Source organism: Trachemys scripta, chromosome 2 (assembly GCF_013100865.1).
Source record: "Trachemys scripta elegans isolate TJP31775 chromosome 2, CAS_Tse_1.0, whole genome shotgun sequence".
NCBI classification, from domain to species: Eukaryota; Metazoa; Chordata; order Testudines; family Emydidae; genus Trachemys; species Trachemys scripta.
Genome location: NC_048299.1, coordinates 194,023,733 through 194,038,966, shown reverse-complemented (window position 1 = coordinate 194,038,966; position 15,234 = coordinate 194,023,733). Strand labels below are relative to the sequence as shown.

Sequence of the window (15,234 nt, the reverse complement as noted above, 5' to 3'; positions counted from 1 at the left end):
TTAGAGTGGTGTCAGCATATTTAAAGGGGCAATGTACCTCTCCCCCTCTCTCTCACACAGTGTCTATCTCTCTCTGCCATGCTGTCTCCCCTCCCTCCATTTGTGCTGCCTTGTAGAGTGTAGGGCTACATTAACAACAATGTGTTAACGTGGAGGGCTCAGCTGAGTGCTAGTTCATCATTTAGCACCAAGGCATTGTCTGGGAGATATCCCACCCTCTGACTTCACCACCTCAACCAAACTTCACAATCATCATTGCTGTGTACAGTATTAAATTGTTTATTTAGAACTTATTGTGTGTGTGTGTGTATATACGTACACAGCTTATACTGTCTGTCTGTCTGTCTGTCTTTGGCAAAAAAAAATTCCCTGGAACCTAACCCCTCCCATTTACATTAATTCTTATGGGGAAATTAGATTTGCTTAACATCATTTCGCTTAAAGTAGCATTTTTCAGGAACACAATTACAACATTAAGCGAGGAGTTACTGTCTCTTAATTGAGCTTGTTCACAATGCCTTGGTCACCTTCCTGAATAGTTAATTAAACCTACTGGCCATTGATATGACTAGTTCAGTCCATTCCTTTCGAAGTCCATTATGTAAATCTTAGGCTGATGCACTAAGTGTAGGTGTTCTGTTTCAGATTCCTGGCATTGTGAGACTCTTCTAAAGGTATTCCACCTCTGCTAGGGAATTGGCTCACCTAAGTTTTGTCCTTCGCAAGTTTTAAGATCTCCCTAGTCACTCCCTTTCCCCATGCAATTAATTCATTTATACTGGTCTTAGTACAGATCTCTACCTTCATGTTACATTAATGGTGCTCATTTAATTTAATTTCCCTTTTAAGAGTGGGAGAATAAGGATAGATAGCTGAAATACATGCTTGAATTTAGAAACTAAGGCAGCCCTAAAATAAAATTATGGTTATTGCAGGCATGCGAAAAACTGGTGATTTTCAAACAATTTCAAATCTACTGAACTCTTAAACAGCTTTAGTGTTCCAGTCTAATAGGAGAGGTTTTTCAATTTAATGACACACATCAGTGTGTAATTTATGTAGTGTTCTAGAACAGGGGTTGGCAACCTCTGGCACACGGCTCGCCAGGGTAAGCACCCTGGCAGGCCGGGCCGGTTTGTTTACCTGCCGCGTCCGCAGGTTCGGCCAATCGCGGCTCCCACTGGCTGCAGTTCACCGTCCCCATTGGCCCGGAGCAGCGAACTGCGGCCAGTGGGAGCCGCGATCGGCCGAACCTGGAAAACGCGGCAGGTAAACAAACCGGCCCGGCCCACCAGGGTGCTTACGTTGGTGAGCCGCGGGCCAAAGGTTGCCAACTCCTGTTCTAGAACTTAGTTTAAAGAGTAGAAACCTAAAGTCGGCAGTCAGTTTTGTAATAAGTTATCACTTTAAGTACAGTAAATGAGCCTAATCAGTATTGTGGTGCTGGATGCTTACAAAAACACCTCATTTCCTGTAAGTTGTACATAATGATCCCCTCAGCTACTATTCCATTTGATGTGAAACCTTAAGCTGCGTACAGTTCAGTCAGTACTGCGTGGTTGTTGGTGGTTGTTTTTTTTGGTTGGCTTTAGTAACTGCATTTGGCACACTTTCCTTAAACATCCTCATTTTTAAGGACACTAGAATCTTGAACACTTAACTAAAATCCTCAAGTTCATGAGGAAATATTCCCAGGAAATCTCAGAGCAGTGTTAGTAATGTTTGGAATGAGGGTGTATTTGTCAAGCCAGGTTATGAACTATTTAACTCCAGACTATCAAATTGGTCATGGTTTAGCTACCTTTATCAGGGTGCTCATGATAGCAATTGTAGATGCGTATATTTGTAAATATATAGATATTGGTTATTAATAGAGATGGTTTTCTTTCCTAGGACATGTGAGAGTACCAGAAGAGCTGAAGTTCGCCAATGCTTGTTGTGTAGGAATTGCATCACAAACTAGTCTTGGTATTTTTAATCCAACTGAAAGATGGTTGCAGGTCAGCATTGGAATTTTCAGTATTTCAATTAATGGAGAAAAGGTAAGCTTTTTCTTTGTAGTTTTTAGTGTACAGTACAATGTTTCAAGTGCTAGGGACAATGACTATAGAGTCCTATGAATTCTTAAATTCTTTCTAAACTCGTCCCCTCCTGCAGTTTTAATCCATCAAAAACTTAAACTCCATTCCTGCTATTATGACACAAATTCCAGTAGGAAAAAGTTCTCTAGTTGGCTGCTTCCAGACCAATTGGTGCTTATTTTTTTTCCCCCTTCTCTCAGCATTGTAGCATGTAGCCTCTACTACACTGGTAGCTTCTTATCAGCTATGAACTCATGATCCCATCTTAAATCCCTGCATGGCAGGTGGTGCAAACATCTACCTATCAAGCTGGCTTATACTTAGTACTGCTCTAACATTTGAAACCAGAACTGGTAAAAACTATTTATGTTGAGTTTTATGTAGCAGCTTACTCTTCTTGTGTACTCTGTTCTGGAACAGTGTAAGGTATATTTCTTCATTTTGTAAAACTAGTTCTTCATATACAATGTCTATAGGAATAGTGGAGAACAAACACAAATATATTCATGTTACAGGAAGCTTAGGATGTAAAACATTCCTTATTCTACTTGTTCTATACAGTCTTATGTATATTACAATAAGCTATAGGATCTGAGCAGGCCAGTGATCTTGATGCTGTACAAACTGGGAGAGGGATTTTTCCAAAAACTGAGAATATAAAATTCAAACGATGCAACAGTTGGATGAGACAGACACACGGGGAAAGGGGCAGGAGAAGGTAACATTAAAACCATTAAGCAAAAACATGATCAACAAGTACCAGTTGACCACCTACTGAGCCATTGTTACTTACCTTTGTGGGTAGAGGTAAGTCTTAAGGGTGGAATACTTTGCCTTTTTTTACTTTTGCAGAAACTAATAAGGCTTATTTTTTTAGATGGATCCTCTGAAATGTCAATGTCTAGTGTTCAAGAACAAAACCATCATAGGACCTCATTCTACAGAAGAGCTGAAAATACTTTTCTTACCTTGTCATCCTGGAATCTTCCAGTGTGTCTTCAGTATTTCATCTTGGCCAGTTTCTGCAGATGCTGAGACAATAGTTCAGGCAGAAGCTTTGGCAACTAGGGTAGTTTTGACAGCAGTTGCTGAAAATCCTAATCTCGAGGTAAGAAGCAGTTTGTTATATTGAACAGATATATTCTTATGTGTTTGCTTTTTCTAAATACTTAAACTATTTGGAGAGCTCAAGATTACTTTATTTCGAAAGGAGATGAGAATACTTCATGTAAATGGCAATGTACCAGAAGTACAAACTTTAACACAAGATACTTAGCAAAATTCATTTGCAGAAGGGCCCCTGTATGGGGCATTGGAGACTTCTGCTTCATGAGTAATTAGCATTTTGTCTATGCTAAGGTATGGTGCATAGCTTCTCATTTCATTCAGTCTTAATAATTGGGTGGCTAAAATATGAGGAATAAATAAGTTTTCTTCTTTGAGTAATTGTCCACAGGGATCCTCCTTCTGTTGCAAATACTCCGTGTTTGTGAGATTGGGTTTTTTTGGCCAGCTGTGTGTGTGTGAGCCATTCCTGTGCTGTGGATGCTCATATGCTCTTCCCCAACCTGGGCCCCTTTACCCTTCATCAAGATGATGGGTGATTTCTACTAACTCCTGAAGAAAACTCTTGATCTAACCATTCATTCCTGTCTGTTAATGCTGGTTAAAACAAGGAGGCAAGCCTGGATATGAAAACAGAAAAACCTATTCCAGAGTCTCAATTGTGGCAAATTCTTGCTGTCTCAGGAGCTGATCAGTCTGTCCTTGGGTCTATGCTGTCACTGAAGAGTTTCTGTTGGAGCCTTTGTGAATTTGAGAGAACAAGTCAGTTCCTTGACCCAGTTAAACTGTCACAAAATGGATGATGTTTCTGGTTCTGTGATTCCAGTCCTAATGCAACAGGCATGCTTTCAAATACAGCTGCTCCAGCTTTGTATACTTGCATGTTAGTCATGCTGCTCTAAGCTCTCTTGCCTGTCTCTGTAGTTAGTAGTTCTCTTTTCCTCACCTGTCGCTTGCAAGATAAGTTTGTCACCAGGAATAGTTTTTGGTTGCCACCATCACTCAGATTGGAGGGTAGTCATGACTAATTTGTTGCTTGGGGTACAATTTCATTGAAACCACAAAGTGGCAAAAGTATGCTGATCAGGAGAATGCTCTACTGCTGACTAGGAGTCAATTATTAGTATACAACTTGCATCTTAAACCAAGGAGAAGCCAAACACTGTCATCACTGTCATATATTAATCAGGAACCAAAGAGCAGGAGATAGTTACAGAGGCTTGTTTAGCACTTTGTAAGCAAAGATCTGTTTTATGTTTCTCTGAGCCAACTTTTCTGCTGAGGTTTTGAAATCCAGGATATAAGCAGCTGAGCTGTGGCTAGTAGCATCTGGAAAAAGTGAAAGACACAACTTCAGCACTCTCCTGCCTTTCTGCAGTGGGGAACTTTGAAGTGAATAAAAGCTTTCAAGTAAAATGTAGAGAGGATGGGGTGAGAGTGAGAGCCAACCTGCAGACTTTGCTGGCCCCTGAAAAACCTCTGATTCTCTCCTTGACTTTGACTTCCTTTGTTTGCCTTCAAAGATAGTCTGAATAGAATCATCCTGTGATAACCCTAAATACCCATAAAGGCCTTGGTTTGCTGGAAATGCCAAATCTCTACCAATACAAACTTTTCCTTTCCTGTCTTCCCATCCTCCCCGGCTATACCTTTTTATGTCATCAACAGATAGCAATCACTTATGCTCACTCAAGAATTATCTTTTTGCTTATGTGGAAAAAGGTTGAGTAGGTTTTTACTGTGCTCATAGGTAGGAAGTCTAAATCTGCATATTTGATTCTTGGTAACTTTCAGAATCTGGTGTATAGATTCAAATACCACATTTAAGATTCTTGTTTTACAGGATTATATGGATTAAGGCTGAGGGTCCAAGTGCAGAGCTTTATGTTCTGAGTCCTCATTCAGAAGTGACTTATCTTGCAAAGTGTACACTCTGGTCTCCTTTGGTCTATGCATTCTAGTCATTCTAGTTCTTAAATCATCCTGTCATGTTCTCTTTGAACTCTTGAGAGATTCTCCAATATCTGCGTCATTCATGTCTATTTGCTTAACCAGGGTGAATAAATAAACATTCTGCCTATTTCATCAAGATGGGGTACATGTTTAATCACTGTTTCATTTCCAAGGTAGTATTTTTCAAAATATTCACAAATGTGAGCATTGTCAGTCTCATTCATAAGAGAGCTTTTCTTTATCCTGTCTGCACCTGCTGATTTGGAAGACTTTTTTTACCATGATCTGAGCTGCACAGAATGACTCTAAGGAATTCTGTTGAAATAGCAATTATTTCTTACATATCTCTTCAGCCTCTCAAAGATTGATAGCATCTCTTTATTGAAATAAAGGTTTTAAGATCATTAATGGGTAGTTATTTGAAATTTAAGTGTACATTAACAAGTTAGTCAAAAATCAAAATTTGCTCTTCTGTGAGTACCTCAGTGCAGCATGTAATTTTGGTTCAGTTCTTGATATTACCAGTATGTAAACATTATACATATCCTTTTGTTCCTATTTAAAAATCTTTTTAGCAGCTTATGAACAAACATTCTTAGGGTAGTTCTCAGAAGGTTCAATTTTTGTTTCTTCCCTCAAACTGTCCTCCTGAGATCTCAACTGTAAATTAAATGAACCTTGAAGAAAGGATAATACAAAGTTTTTGATTAATTAAGCTGATTTCATGAAGTGTTTATATCAAACAAAACACACTTCTAAAATTAAACATCAGGTTTGTGTTCTCTGTGAGCTTTGAAATATGGATTTTTGTGAATTCTGCATTTTTACTGAGCTGCTTTTACAATGCTGCTGTTAAATTCCTATGTCCTGATACCCAGCCTGTTCCTCTTCTGCTGGCCTTGTGTGCTTACTTTATCCTGCCTATCTCATAGAAATAGATTCAGGCTCAAAGTGTGGGAGACATTCAATTGGATGGTGCTGCTTGTTGGTGTCAAAGCCAGCTTCTCCCTTCTTCCACTTCTGACAGCAGGGGAACTGCACTGTATTGCTGGGTGCAGGGAAAGAGAGGCAATATGTGGAAAAGCATGGTCCTTCCCTCAAATTTATGTCTAATATCAGGTGGAAACAGGAAAGACAGATGGTCTAGATTTTGGTGACCTATCATCTGGCAGTTGGAAGGCTCTTCCACTAAAACTAATCAACAAGACCCATGCTTCTGTGCCCATCAGACTTATTATCAAAGCAGTAAGTACATTAAGTTTTATATATATTTAAAGGTGGAATCAGAGGACTAGAAGGGACCTCGAGAGGTCATCTAGTCCGGTCCCCTGCACTCATGACAGGACTAAGTATTAACTAGACCATCCCTGACAGGTGTTTTCTAATCTGCTCTTAAAAATCTCCAGTGATGGAATAAATTTATCTGTAACAGTAATTCTAGTAATCAATGTTGATAGGGATGAACTTGTCATGGGAGAAGCATATTTTATATGTATCTGTTATGGCAGCTTTGCTGTATTGCTAGGATATGTTTCCACAAAAGGATAATTTTGAATTATCAATTCTGTGACCGCCTCAAAGGCTATACCCATACCTAGAGAAGTATCCTCAAAACTTCCATGTCTATATATTACTTTTGAAAATATGGATCTTAATATTTTATTTTTAAAAAGCGGTTTCATTATGACAGAATGCTGTAGCGTGGCGTTGCTTCACATTTTCCAAGGAACCAGTTAATACTTTTATTGAATGTTCACCTCAGACTGATGCAATCTCTCAGCTAGCAGCTCCATCAGTTGTGAACCATGTGATACACGCAAGTTATGATGGACAAGTAAGTATCTCATAACAATATTAGTTTTTGCAATTGTTCCTTTAAAATGATTCTAGTTACAGATAACTGAATCCACACTAACTGTATGAAGGGTAGTGATGTGATCAATATTGTTTTCTTGTTTTGAGTTCATTTTGGTTTTCTGGTAGTGGGAGTGATCAGGCAGTAGTTTAACTGTAAGAGTGTTTTTGGGTGGTGGAGAGTGTAGGTGACTTTTATCGTCATAATTTAAAATACTAACTAAAAATCAAACTATTGGGATTTTCCAAGAAAGTAGATTCAAGATTATTCAGAGGTTTTACTTTACTGTTTAATTCCCTCTTACACTTCAGGTATACTAAGGGAAACCTGGATAGCTTCTCTGTATATTAGCTCACTTTAACTAAGAAACTATTTTTTGTAACCTATAAAAGGAGCGTTCATAGTAAAACGCTCTTTGGTTGTTTTGTATTAGAAACACTGCTTTTCCAGATTTGAGTCTAGACATCTAAATCTTCAATATAATGAATGTCTTGTTCACACTATCTATTGGACAGTTTAAAAGTTGAAATTTTCAGTAGATGTGTGTAAAGTATCAAATATATTCCTTTTTTCAGGATCCTGAAATCTTAGTAGTGTGGGTCCTGTTCCACGCACCAAAGAAACAAATCTCTCTTTCAGGTATAGTAGTTTGACTTCCATTTTAACTACTTTTGTGTATTACAAGTTTGCTTTAGGACTAAAAGGATGAGTCACTAATGCAGATAAAACATTTCAGTAACTTTTTTGCTCTGGTGCCCTAACCTGCGTACGTCCATCCTGGCATTGACAGATCAGTTTTAATACTTGAAATTAAATAATACCCAAAATAAAAGTACAGTTATATCTTAAGTAATTTAAGGCCCCCATTACCATAATAACCACTTCAAAATAAAATATTGAGCTTCAAGTTGGTTATAGTTCAGGCATCAAACTTTAAGAATTTTGCAGGTAAAAAATGTTTGACTCTTTTGTTGAATTTAAAATCCTTCTAGATATCTTGGGTCCAGCAGATGAGTTCTTAGCAAGAGTTGATGTAGAGGTTGACAGTCCAGGGCCTACTAGTGTGATAAAAAGTATTCCCCTCAGAGCAAGAGCTGGAACAGCTAGGATACATGCGCCGAAGGACTTACAGGTATTCTACAATTTTTTTTATAAATTTAGTAACTTTTAGCTTCTTTGCTGTTGGTGGTTCTGTATTCTTTGCTGTAAAATACAACCGCCCTGTTTTTTTTTTTTAAGGCCATCTGTCTGTCTGCTAGTGTGGGTTCTTCAGCCAAGCAGCAACTGCCTTTAAAGAATGCTGGAAATATTGAAGTCTATTTAAAAATTAAGGTAGGGAGACATCTTAATTTTCTAAATAGTAGTCTTATAATCATTGGTTTTGTGCTGCCCACATTGCATTGAAATTAGAGCTGACCTCTGGAAGCCCCACAAACCTTGCAGTCTGGTTTTTCCCTCTGGCTTTTTGGGGGTGACTGTAACTGGCAAGGGTATCCTCCATATTATTTTTTTAAGTAAAGTTTCCTGACGCTTTATTAGAAGAGACGCCTTGAAAATTAAATCAGTCACTAGGGTTGGAAGTTTATTGCTGTGGTTTTTGTTCCCTGAAAGTCATAGGCTATGCAGTCACTTTTATAATTGAGTATGCTTGGCTTGTGAGTATGTCAGTATTAAATAGCTAATTTTGTGAGTTTGTAGCTGTAGGTAGTACCACTTGTCACAGAGGCTCTGTGTGTCCAATGCAAGGTTGATACACTGCATCACACAATCGTCAGGACTCTGAGCTGGGCCAGACAGCCATAACCAGGGACTCCGGCCCTCTGGTTGGAGTGGAGCAAATGAACAATCTGTAGCTCTTAGCCTCCTGACTGGGGCTGATAATAACAGTCTGGGGTTTTGGCCCTCGGGCGAGGCAGAGCAAACAAACTACACCGCTTCTTCGATATAACGCAACCTGATATAACACGAATTTGGATATAACGCGGTAAAGCAGTGCTCTGGGGGGGCGGCTGCGCACTCCGGTAGATCAAAGCAAGTTCAATATAACATGGTTTCACCTATAACGCGGTAAGATTTTTTTGGCTCCCGAGGACAGCATTATATTGGGGTAGAGGTGTACTTATATCAGCGATCCCTGACAATAATGCGTAGTGGCAAGTGCAGGATGAGATAAGGGCAGGGCAACCTGGTCTCACCCTACTCCATTGGGTTCCAACCCAGGGCGCTAAGAAGCCAATGATCAACTTATTAAGGGTCAAGTGGCAGCTCCCAATGCGTTCCCTGTGTCACTTCCAACCCTTGAGTCTCCTGCAGGCTTGTTCTCCATAGGCTGTGGCTTGGCATCTGTTTGCCTCCGTTAATGGGGGATCTCCCATAGTGTAGTCAGGGATACCCCCCTTTGCAGTCAAGAGATCCAATGGTACTTCAGAAGGAGTCGGCAGTGCATGTCCCTCCTCCTCCTCCTCAGCCAGCCCAGATTGGAGTGAGCTGCTTCCTTTTATCCGCTCTCTCCACCAGAAGCATGTGCAGCAATGTTGAAGGTCATGGCCATTTGGGCCCACAGTGAGTGATGAACTCCTGTTTGCCCAGTCTGGGGTTGATACACCCCATCACACCACTCAGACTATGCTTTAAGTTTCTTCCCCAGTTAGTTTCTCCAAGTGTCTGCTTTTTTTGCTCAGCACACAGTATAGCTCTCAGTGTAGACGGTAGGTTATCTACAGTAGTTGCATGAGACAGTGTGGAGTAAATGTTTGATTGAACAAAGGTTTCCTTCATTCTAATTCATACTCAAATATTGACTTCCTTATGGCTTTGATCAAATCACTTAAGTTTTCTCTATCTCAAGTACAAGGGATAATAGCTTTATTGGAGAGTTATTTGGATGACTAGTTAATGTGCAGTGGATATCTCATTGGAGAAGAGAGCTTGGGGAGAAAACATAAGGGCAGAACACAAGTGGATTCAGGAAAGAAAAAACAGTAATACTAGAGCAAGCTAAGAGTTGAACCACCTAGTATGGGATGTATATGAAAGAATAAGGGAATGGGGATGTTGATCTAAAAGAGAATAGAAGCAATAGGCAATTAGGCAATGGAATATTGATTTGATATAGAGGCAGAATGAGTGACATGGAAGAGAGAGAATTAAAAAAAACAAAACCAAAAAAACAACATAAGTGTTTGTGGTAGATGTCCTAGATCTCCTCTCTGAAAGAAAGGGGAGGAATGGCTATCTTGAACACATTACACCTCTACCCCGATATAACGCTGTCCTCTGGAGCCAAAAAATCTTACCACATTATAGGTGAAACTGCGTTATATCGAACTTGCTTTGATCCGCCGGTGCGTGCAGCCCCGCCCCACTGGAGCGCTGCTTTACCGCGTTATATCCAAATTTGTTATATTGGGGTAGAGGTGTACTATTTTTTTCAGTTTATGTACACTAACACAAAAATACTTGAATATTTCAAGGTATTGTTATAGCGAGAGATGGCTACCTTCATGTGAGTTGTAGATCCAAAGATAATCAGACCTCTTTAAAGCCGATGTGTGCACCAAATAATCTTTCAGGCTCAACAGAAGGATTGAATAAGACCCCTTTTTATAGTGAGAATAGCTATACGCTATGGAGCTACCACTCAAGGTACTAGGCAACATAGCAGGTCAGAGCTAAGCCATGTGGAGTGAATCGTTTTCTCAGTTAGAGACTGGCTAGGAGATTTAATTGCACCGCATATGTGTTGGAGTCAGAAAAGCATGTAGAAGGAGTTGAGCATGATCCTGAGAGGAATTAGAGAGAACTTTGTGGGTGCAGAACTCACTGGAGTGGTAGACTTGGATTACTGAGCAAGAAAGCTGCCTGCTAGGTTTTTGGTTTTTTTTTCCCTACTTCACTGAAGGAGACCAAACTTTATGTATATTTTTTTGTAAATAAGCAAGATAGCAGTAAGAATATATCTGTCTCATCACTGATTTCTTCTTATAGTGGAAATAACCCTAAATATTAGCCAGCTTTGTGGATCAAAAAGGCAACACTAGATTGTTAAATTAGTTGTCATGTTAAAGTTGTTAATATTACTAGCTACTCAGGATTATAGTTAAACTACAGAAAGACTTGATAAATAACCCAAAATAAGCCTGCACACATCCCTCCAGAAAATAGGAATTCTGTGGCCTTCAGACTCTGAGCTTTCTTGGAGAAATTACCCTTTGAAATGCTTTCAGCATTTTGGCAATTATGTATAAAGCTATAGGGTTCAAATTCTGCACCCGGTGGCAGCAAAAAGTCTGTCTTCCCTTCTTTCCTGTCATCAGTCAGTTAATGATGCTTTGGGATGTACCTCAAATAATTACTACAGAGTTTTTTACTAAAATCCTGAGGCAGTCCTGGATAGGAGTTGGTGATTTTGTGTGGGGAAAGTTGTTTTATAGACCAATCCTACATATCAAGACCACTGCACCTGGTAGAAATGCTGCTGTGATACAGATTTTTAGTGTTCCCAGCACACTAAAGCCCAGGCTGAAAAAGGTTACAAACAAAGCCTCATGTACTCTGTAGCAAGCTGTGGTGAGATTCTTAGATTCTGTGACATGGCCTTGCAGAAGACAGAAAATTTTCATGTAATTGAAAGAAAAATAGTAAAAATGTACCTGAGTAATCATCCCCCTATTTTTTATAGCTTTCAGCTGAACAATCCTTTGAGATTAATGGAGTGGGTTCATGTCTTTTACAGCTATTTTTTCAGGCTGTCTACAAACTCAGAAAGATAGCACTGCATTAACTTAAATTTGGCTCAGGTTTTCTTCAGCAATGGTTAGAAACATTTTTTTTTTCCTTTTAACTAAAAACATGATTTCTGGAGCACAGCTTTGTAATGGGGTAGGTTCTGTGGCAAATTCTGTGGCCCCGGAACTTCAGAATGCGTGGGTCTCCGATTAGAACACTTGCAGTCAACTGTTGATAAATAACTTTTAAAACAAATCTGCCAATAAATAGAAAACTTGATTAGTTAATATACTGACAAATCCAGATAAAAAAGCTAAAACGAAGGCCCAGAGAAACTAATCACTATTTAAATTAACATTTCTAGCTTATAGTTATTCTATGAACTCAGTACAATTGAGTTGCCTCTGGTATATACTGGAGGCAGCTGAAAATGGGGGTATCTATGGGGGTTATGAGTTTGGCTGTGCCTCAAACAGTTTCAGACCATATTCCCTGCCTCCAACCAGCTAAACAAAGCAGTGTCTCTGCTCATACACTCATCCTGGCTCTTAAAGCCATTCTAAAGCTGTAGTAATGAATCCTGTTCTCTTCTCCCAGCCCTCCTTCTCTTCGTTCACTGGAGACCAATTTAAAACAACAAACAAAGATCTTTCCCAGAATAAGACATCTATTACATTCCCCGTTTTTCGTGCTTTCCTATCCCATGGCAGAGCTGGTCAGATAGAGCAGGCAAATGGCCAGAGGATTCCCTCCATCTGATAAAGATCTTTTGAGGAGCCACAAAAGGGAAGCTCTGCCACATCTGCTCCCAGCCTGTGAACCCTGGCTCTGCCAGGTGAAGGGTTTAGAGCCTGTACAATTTTGGGGGCTCCTAATTTCCCCATATTGGTGGTTCCTGAGGGACCTCTGCAAGGATAGATTGGTTCTTCTAACAGGCAGCCAGGACCATCTTTCTAAATTAAGGATTCATCAGAGGTGAATGTTCCCCTTCTCTGCACAGTACTGGCTTCATCACGTACAAGGGTTCCATGTCAAATCTTGGAGAGTAATAGTCTCTTGACAAAAAGACTAGAATCCTTGCTGACTCCCATTCCTCCCAGAGGATGGTTTGGACTCCCTCAGGGATGTGCTCCTTGCATGTAATTTTTAGAAAACTCATCAGACAAGGAGCATAGGTATTTAAGACCCCTCTCCACAGGCTAAAATACAAAAATAGCACTATGTAGGAAGAGGGACTGACTCTCAGATGCGGGACAGAATCTTCCCTTTGATTTCCAGCCTTATGTGAGTTAAAGAAGGAAAAGTTATTTCAGATCTTCATCCTCTCTAATTAGCTCCAGTTCTTACCCAAAAAAGTTTTCATATTACAATAACCCTAAACCAGACAAGTAAGAGAGGTTCTTCTTCGAGTGATTGCTTGTGTCAATTCCAATTAGGTGTGTGCGTGCTAAGTGCATGGCAGCTGGAAGGTTTTTCCCCTAGCAGTACCCGTCAGGTCTGTCTGGGTGCCCCCTGGGGTCATAGAATCATAGAATATCAGGGTTGGAAGGGACCTCAGGAGGTCATCTAGTCCAACTTCCTGCTCAAAGCAGGACCAATTTCCAACTAAATCATCCCAGCCAGGGCTTTGTCAAGCCTGACCTTAAAAACTTCTAAGGAAGGAGATTCCACCACCTCCCTAGGTAACCCATTCCAGTGCTTCACTACCCTCCTAGTGAAAAAGTTTTTCCTAATATCCAACCTAAACCTCCCCTGCTGCAACTTGAGACCATTATTCCTTGTTCTGTCATCTGGTATCTCTTTGGAACCCCCTTTCAGGTATTTCAAAGCAGCTATCAAATCCCACCCCCCATTCTTCTCTTCTGCAGACTAAACAATCCCAGTTCCCTCAGTCTCTCCTCATAAGTCATGTGTTCCAGCCCCCTAATCATTTTTGTTGCCCGCCTCTGGACTCTCTCCAATTTTTCCACATCCTTCTTGTAGTGTGGGGCCCAAAATTGGACACAGTACTCCAAGTGAGGCCTCACTGACTACAGGGGAATGATCACACCCCTCGATCTGCTGGCAGTGCCCCTACTTATACAGCCCAAAATGCTGTTAGCCTTCTTGGCAACAAGGGCACATTGTTGACACACCTTCATGGCGCTGAATATAGAGCCCTGCCGACCTGCCACCACTTCAGTTCCTTCTGACAGCCTGTGACGGTTAGCCGAAACACTCATAGCTCTTGCTTTGTAAGTGCAACTTCTCTAGTAGGTTGAACTTTTGTCCTGTAAATAGGTAGGTTTATAGTAGTATAGTTTAATATAGTGCTAGATAAGTTTCAGTTGGGGGTAACCCCCCTCTTTTGCTCCGCCTTTTCCCCGGTACCAAGGAATCCCTTGATCTCGGGAGTTTAAACCCTGCACAGTGTGTGGGGCAAGTCTATGCCAAGAAGTGACCTCCACACTTCCTGCTTGAAGTGTTTGTGGGAAAGCCACCAGAAAGAACGCTGCAAGATCTGCAGGGGATTTCATCTAAGGACTCAGAGGGATCAGCGCCTCAAGATCCTGCTAATGGTGGCTGCTCTACATCCTCACTCGGACCCTGGCTCAGTGGAGCAGACGTCGTGCACAGCCAAGGCATGAGTCAGCGCTGAGGAAGGACTCTGCCAGAGACCCTCAGCACCAGCAGGGTTCCACACAGGGAAGTGGATGACACCATTCTCAATCCCCTGTGCCCCACAGGAAGAGGAGACCCGAAAGGGTCCGCTCCCCCATGCCCAGACTGGCGCAGGAGCCCACCACCGTGAGACCCGCATTGGGCCACAGGTGTTCAGCACCACTGACTAGGGTCACGTCTACTCCTGCCCCAGCACAGGAACAGTTGAGTCCAGGCCCCCAGCACTCCCCAATCTGGGAGGACCATGATCTCCAGTTGCCTTTCACGCCGGAGGCATTTGAGGCCACCAACAACCTCATCCGCCGCTACACCTTCCCTTCTGAGGTGAGACAGGACACTGAGCTCGGTTTCAGCGGCACCCGTGAGACCCTCTGTGCCATCCAGAGGCAAACCTTCTATGGTACTGCATCAATTGCCATCTCCTTGGTACCACTTGCCTGTACAATCCATCAGTGGACCCATAGGGGAGTGGCACTGGTCTCTGAGTTCCAGGCATTGCTCCTCCATGGTCCTCGTATAGTGAATGCTCAGAGTTGGATGCAGAGTCCCACAGATCCAGGAAGACGACGATTCAGGTCTGACAGATGCGGGCACAGCGGACTCATCTGGTGCCGTGGCCTGGTCAGTGGCAAACTCCCACCCAGTGGCCATTCCGGACCCCCTGGGCATTCCGCCAGGGCTAGAGCCAGAGGTCCTACTCTAAGTAGGCGTCTGTGGCGTTAGCTTAATATGTGCCTCCGGCACCGCACCAGGGGCAGGACCTAGCATGGGCTTTGCTGCCGGTGTCGACACCACCAGCATCCACTGCACCACTACCAACATGACCTGCGATGGAATACCGGGTGCTGCATGATCCCATTAGTGCCAAGGGCAGGGAACAGGACCCACTTC

At 41.6% G+C, this 15,234-nt stretch overlaps 1 protein-coding gene across 1 annotated transcript in view; it reads left to right on the top strand.

Annotated features, from left to right (window-relative positions):
- The window catches only part of LOC117871808 (centrosomal protein of 192 kDa-like), a 205,750-nt gene that overhangs the window by 111,799 nt on the left and 78,717 nt on the right, over positions 1–15,234 (top strand). Inside the window, exons 31-37 of the mRNA XM_034759567.1 lie at positions 1,894–2,042; positions 2,959–3,189; positions 6,219–6,344; positions 6,790–6,933; positions 7,530–7,593; positions 7,947–8,086; positions 8,194–8,286. Coding sequence (XP_034615458.1) covers positions 1,894–2,042; positions 2,959–3,189; positions 6,219–6,344; positions 6,790–6,933; positions 7,530–7,593; positions 7,947–8,086; positions 8,194–8,286 — 947 coding nt within the window. The remainder of the gene's footprint in view (positions 1–1,893; positions 2,043–2,958; positions 3,190–6,218; positions 6,345–6,789; positions 6,934–7,529; positions 7,594–7,946; positions 8,087–8,193; positions 8,287–15,234) is intronic.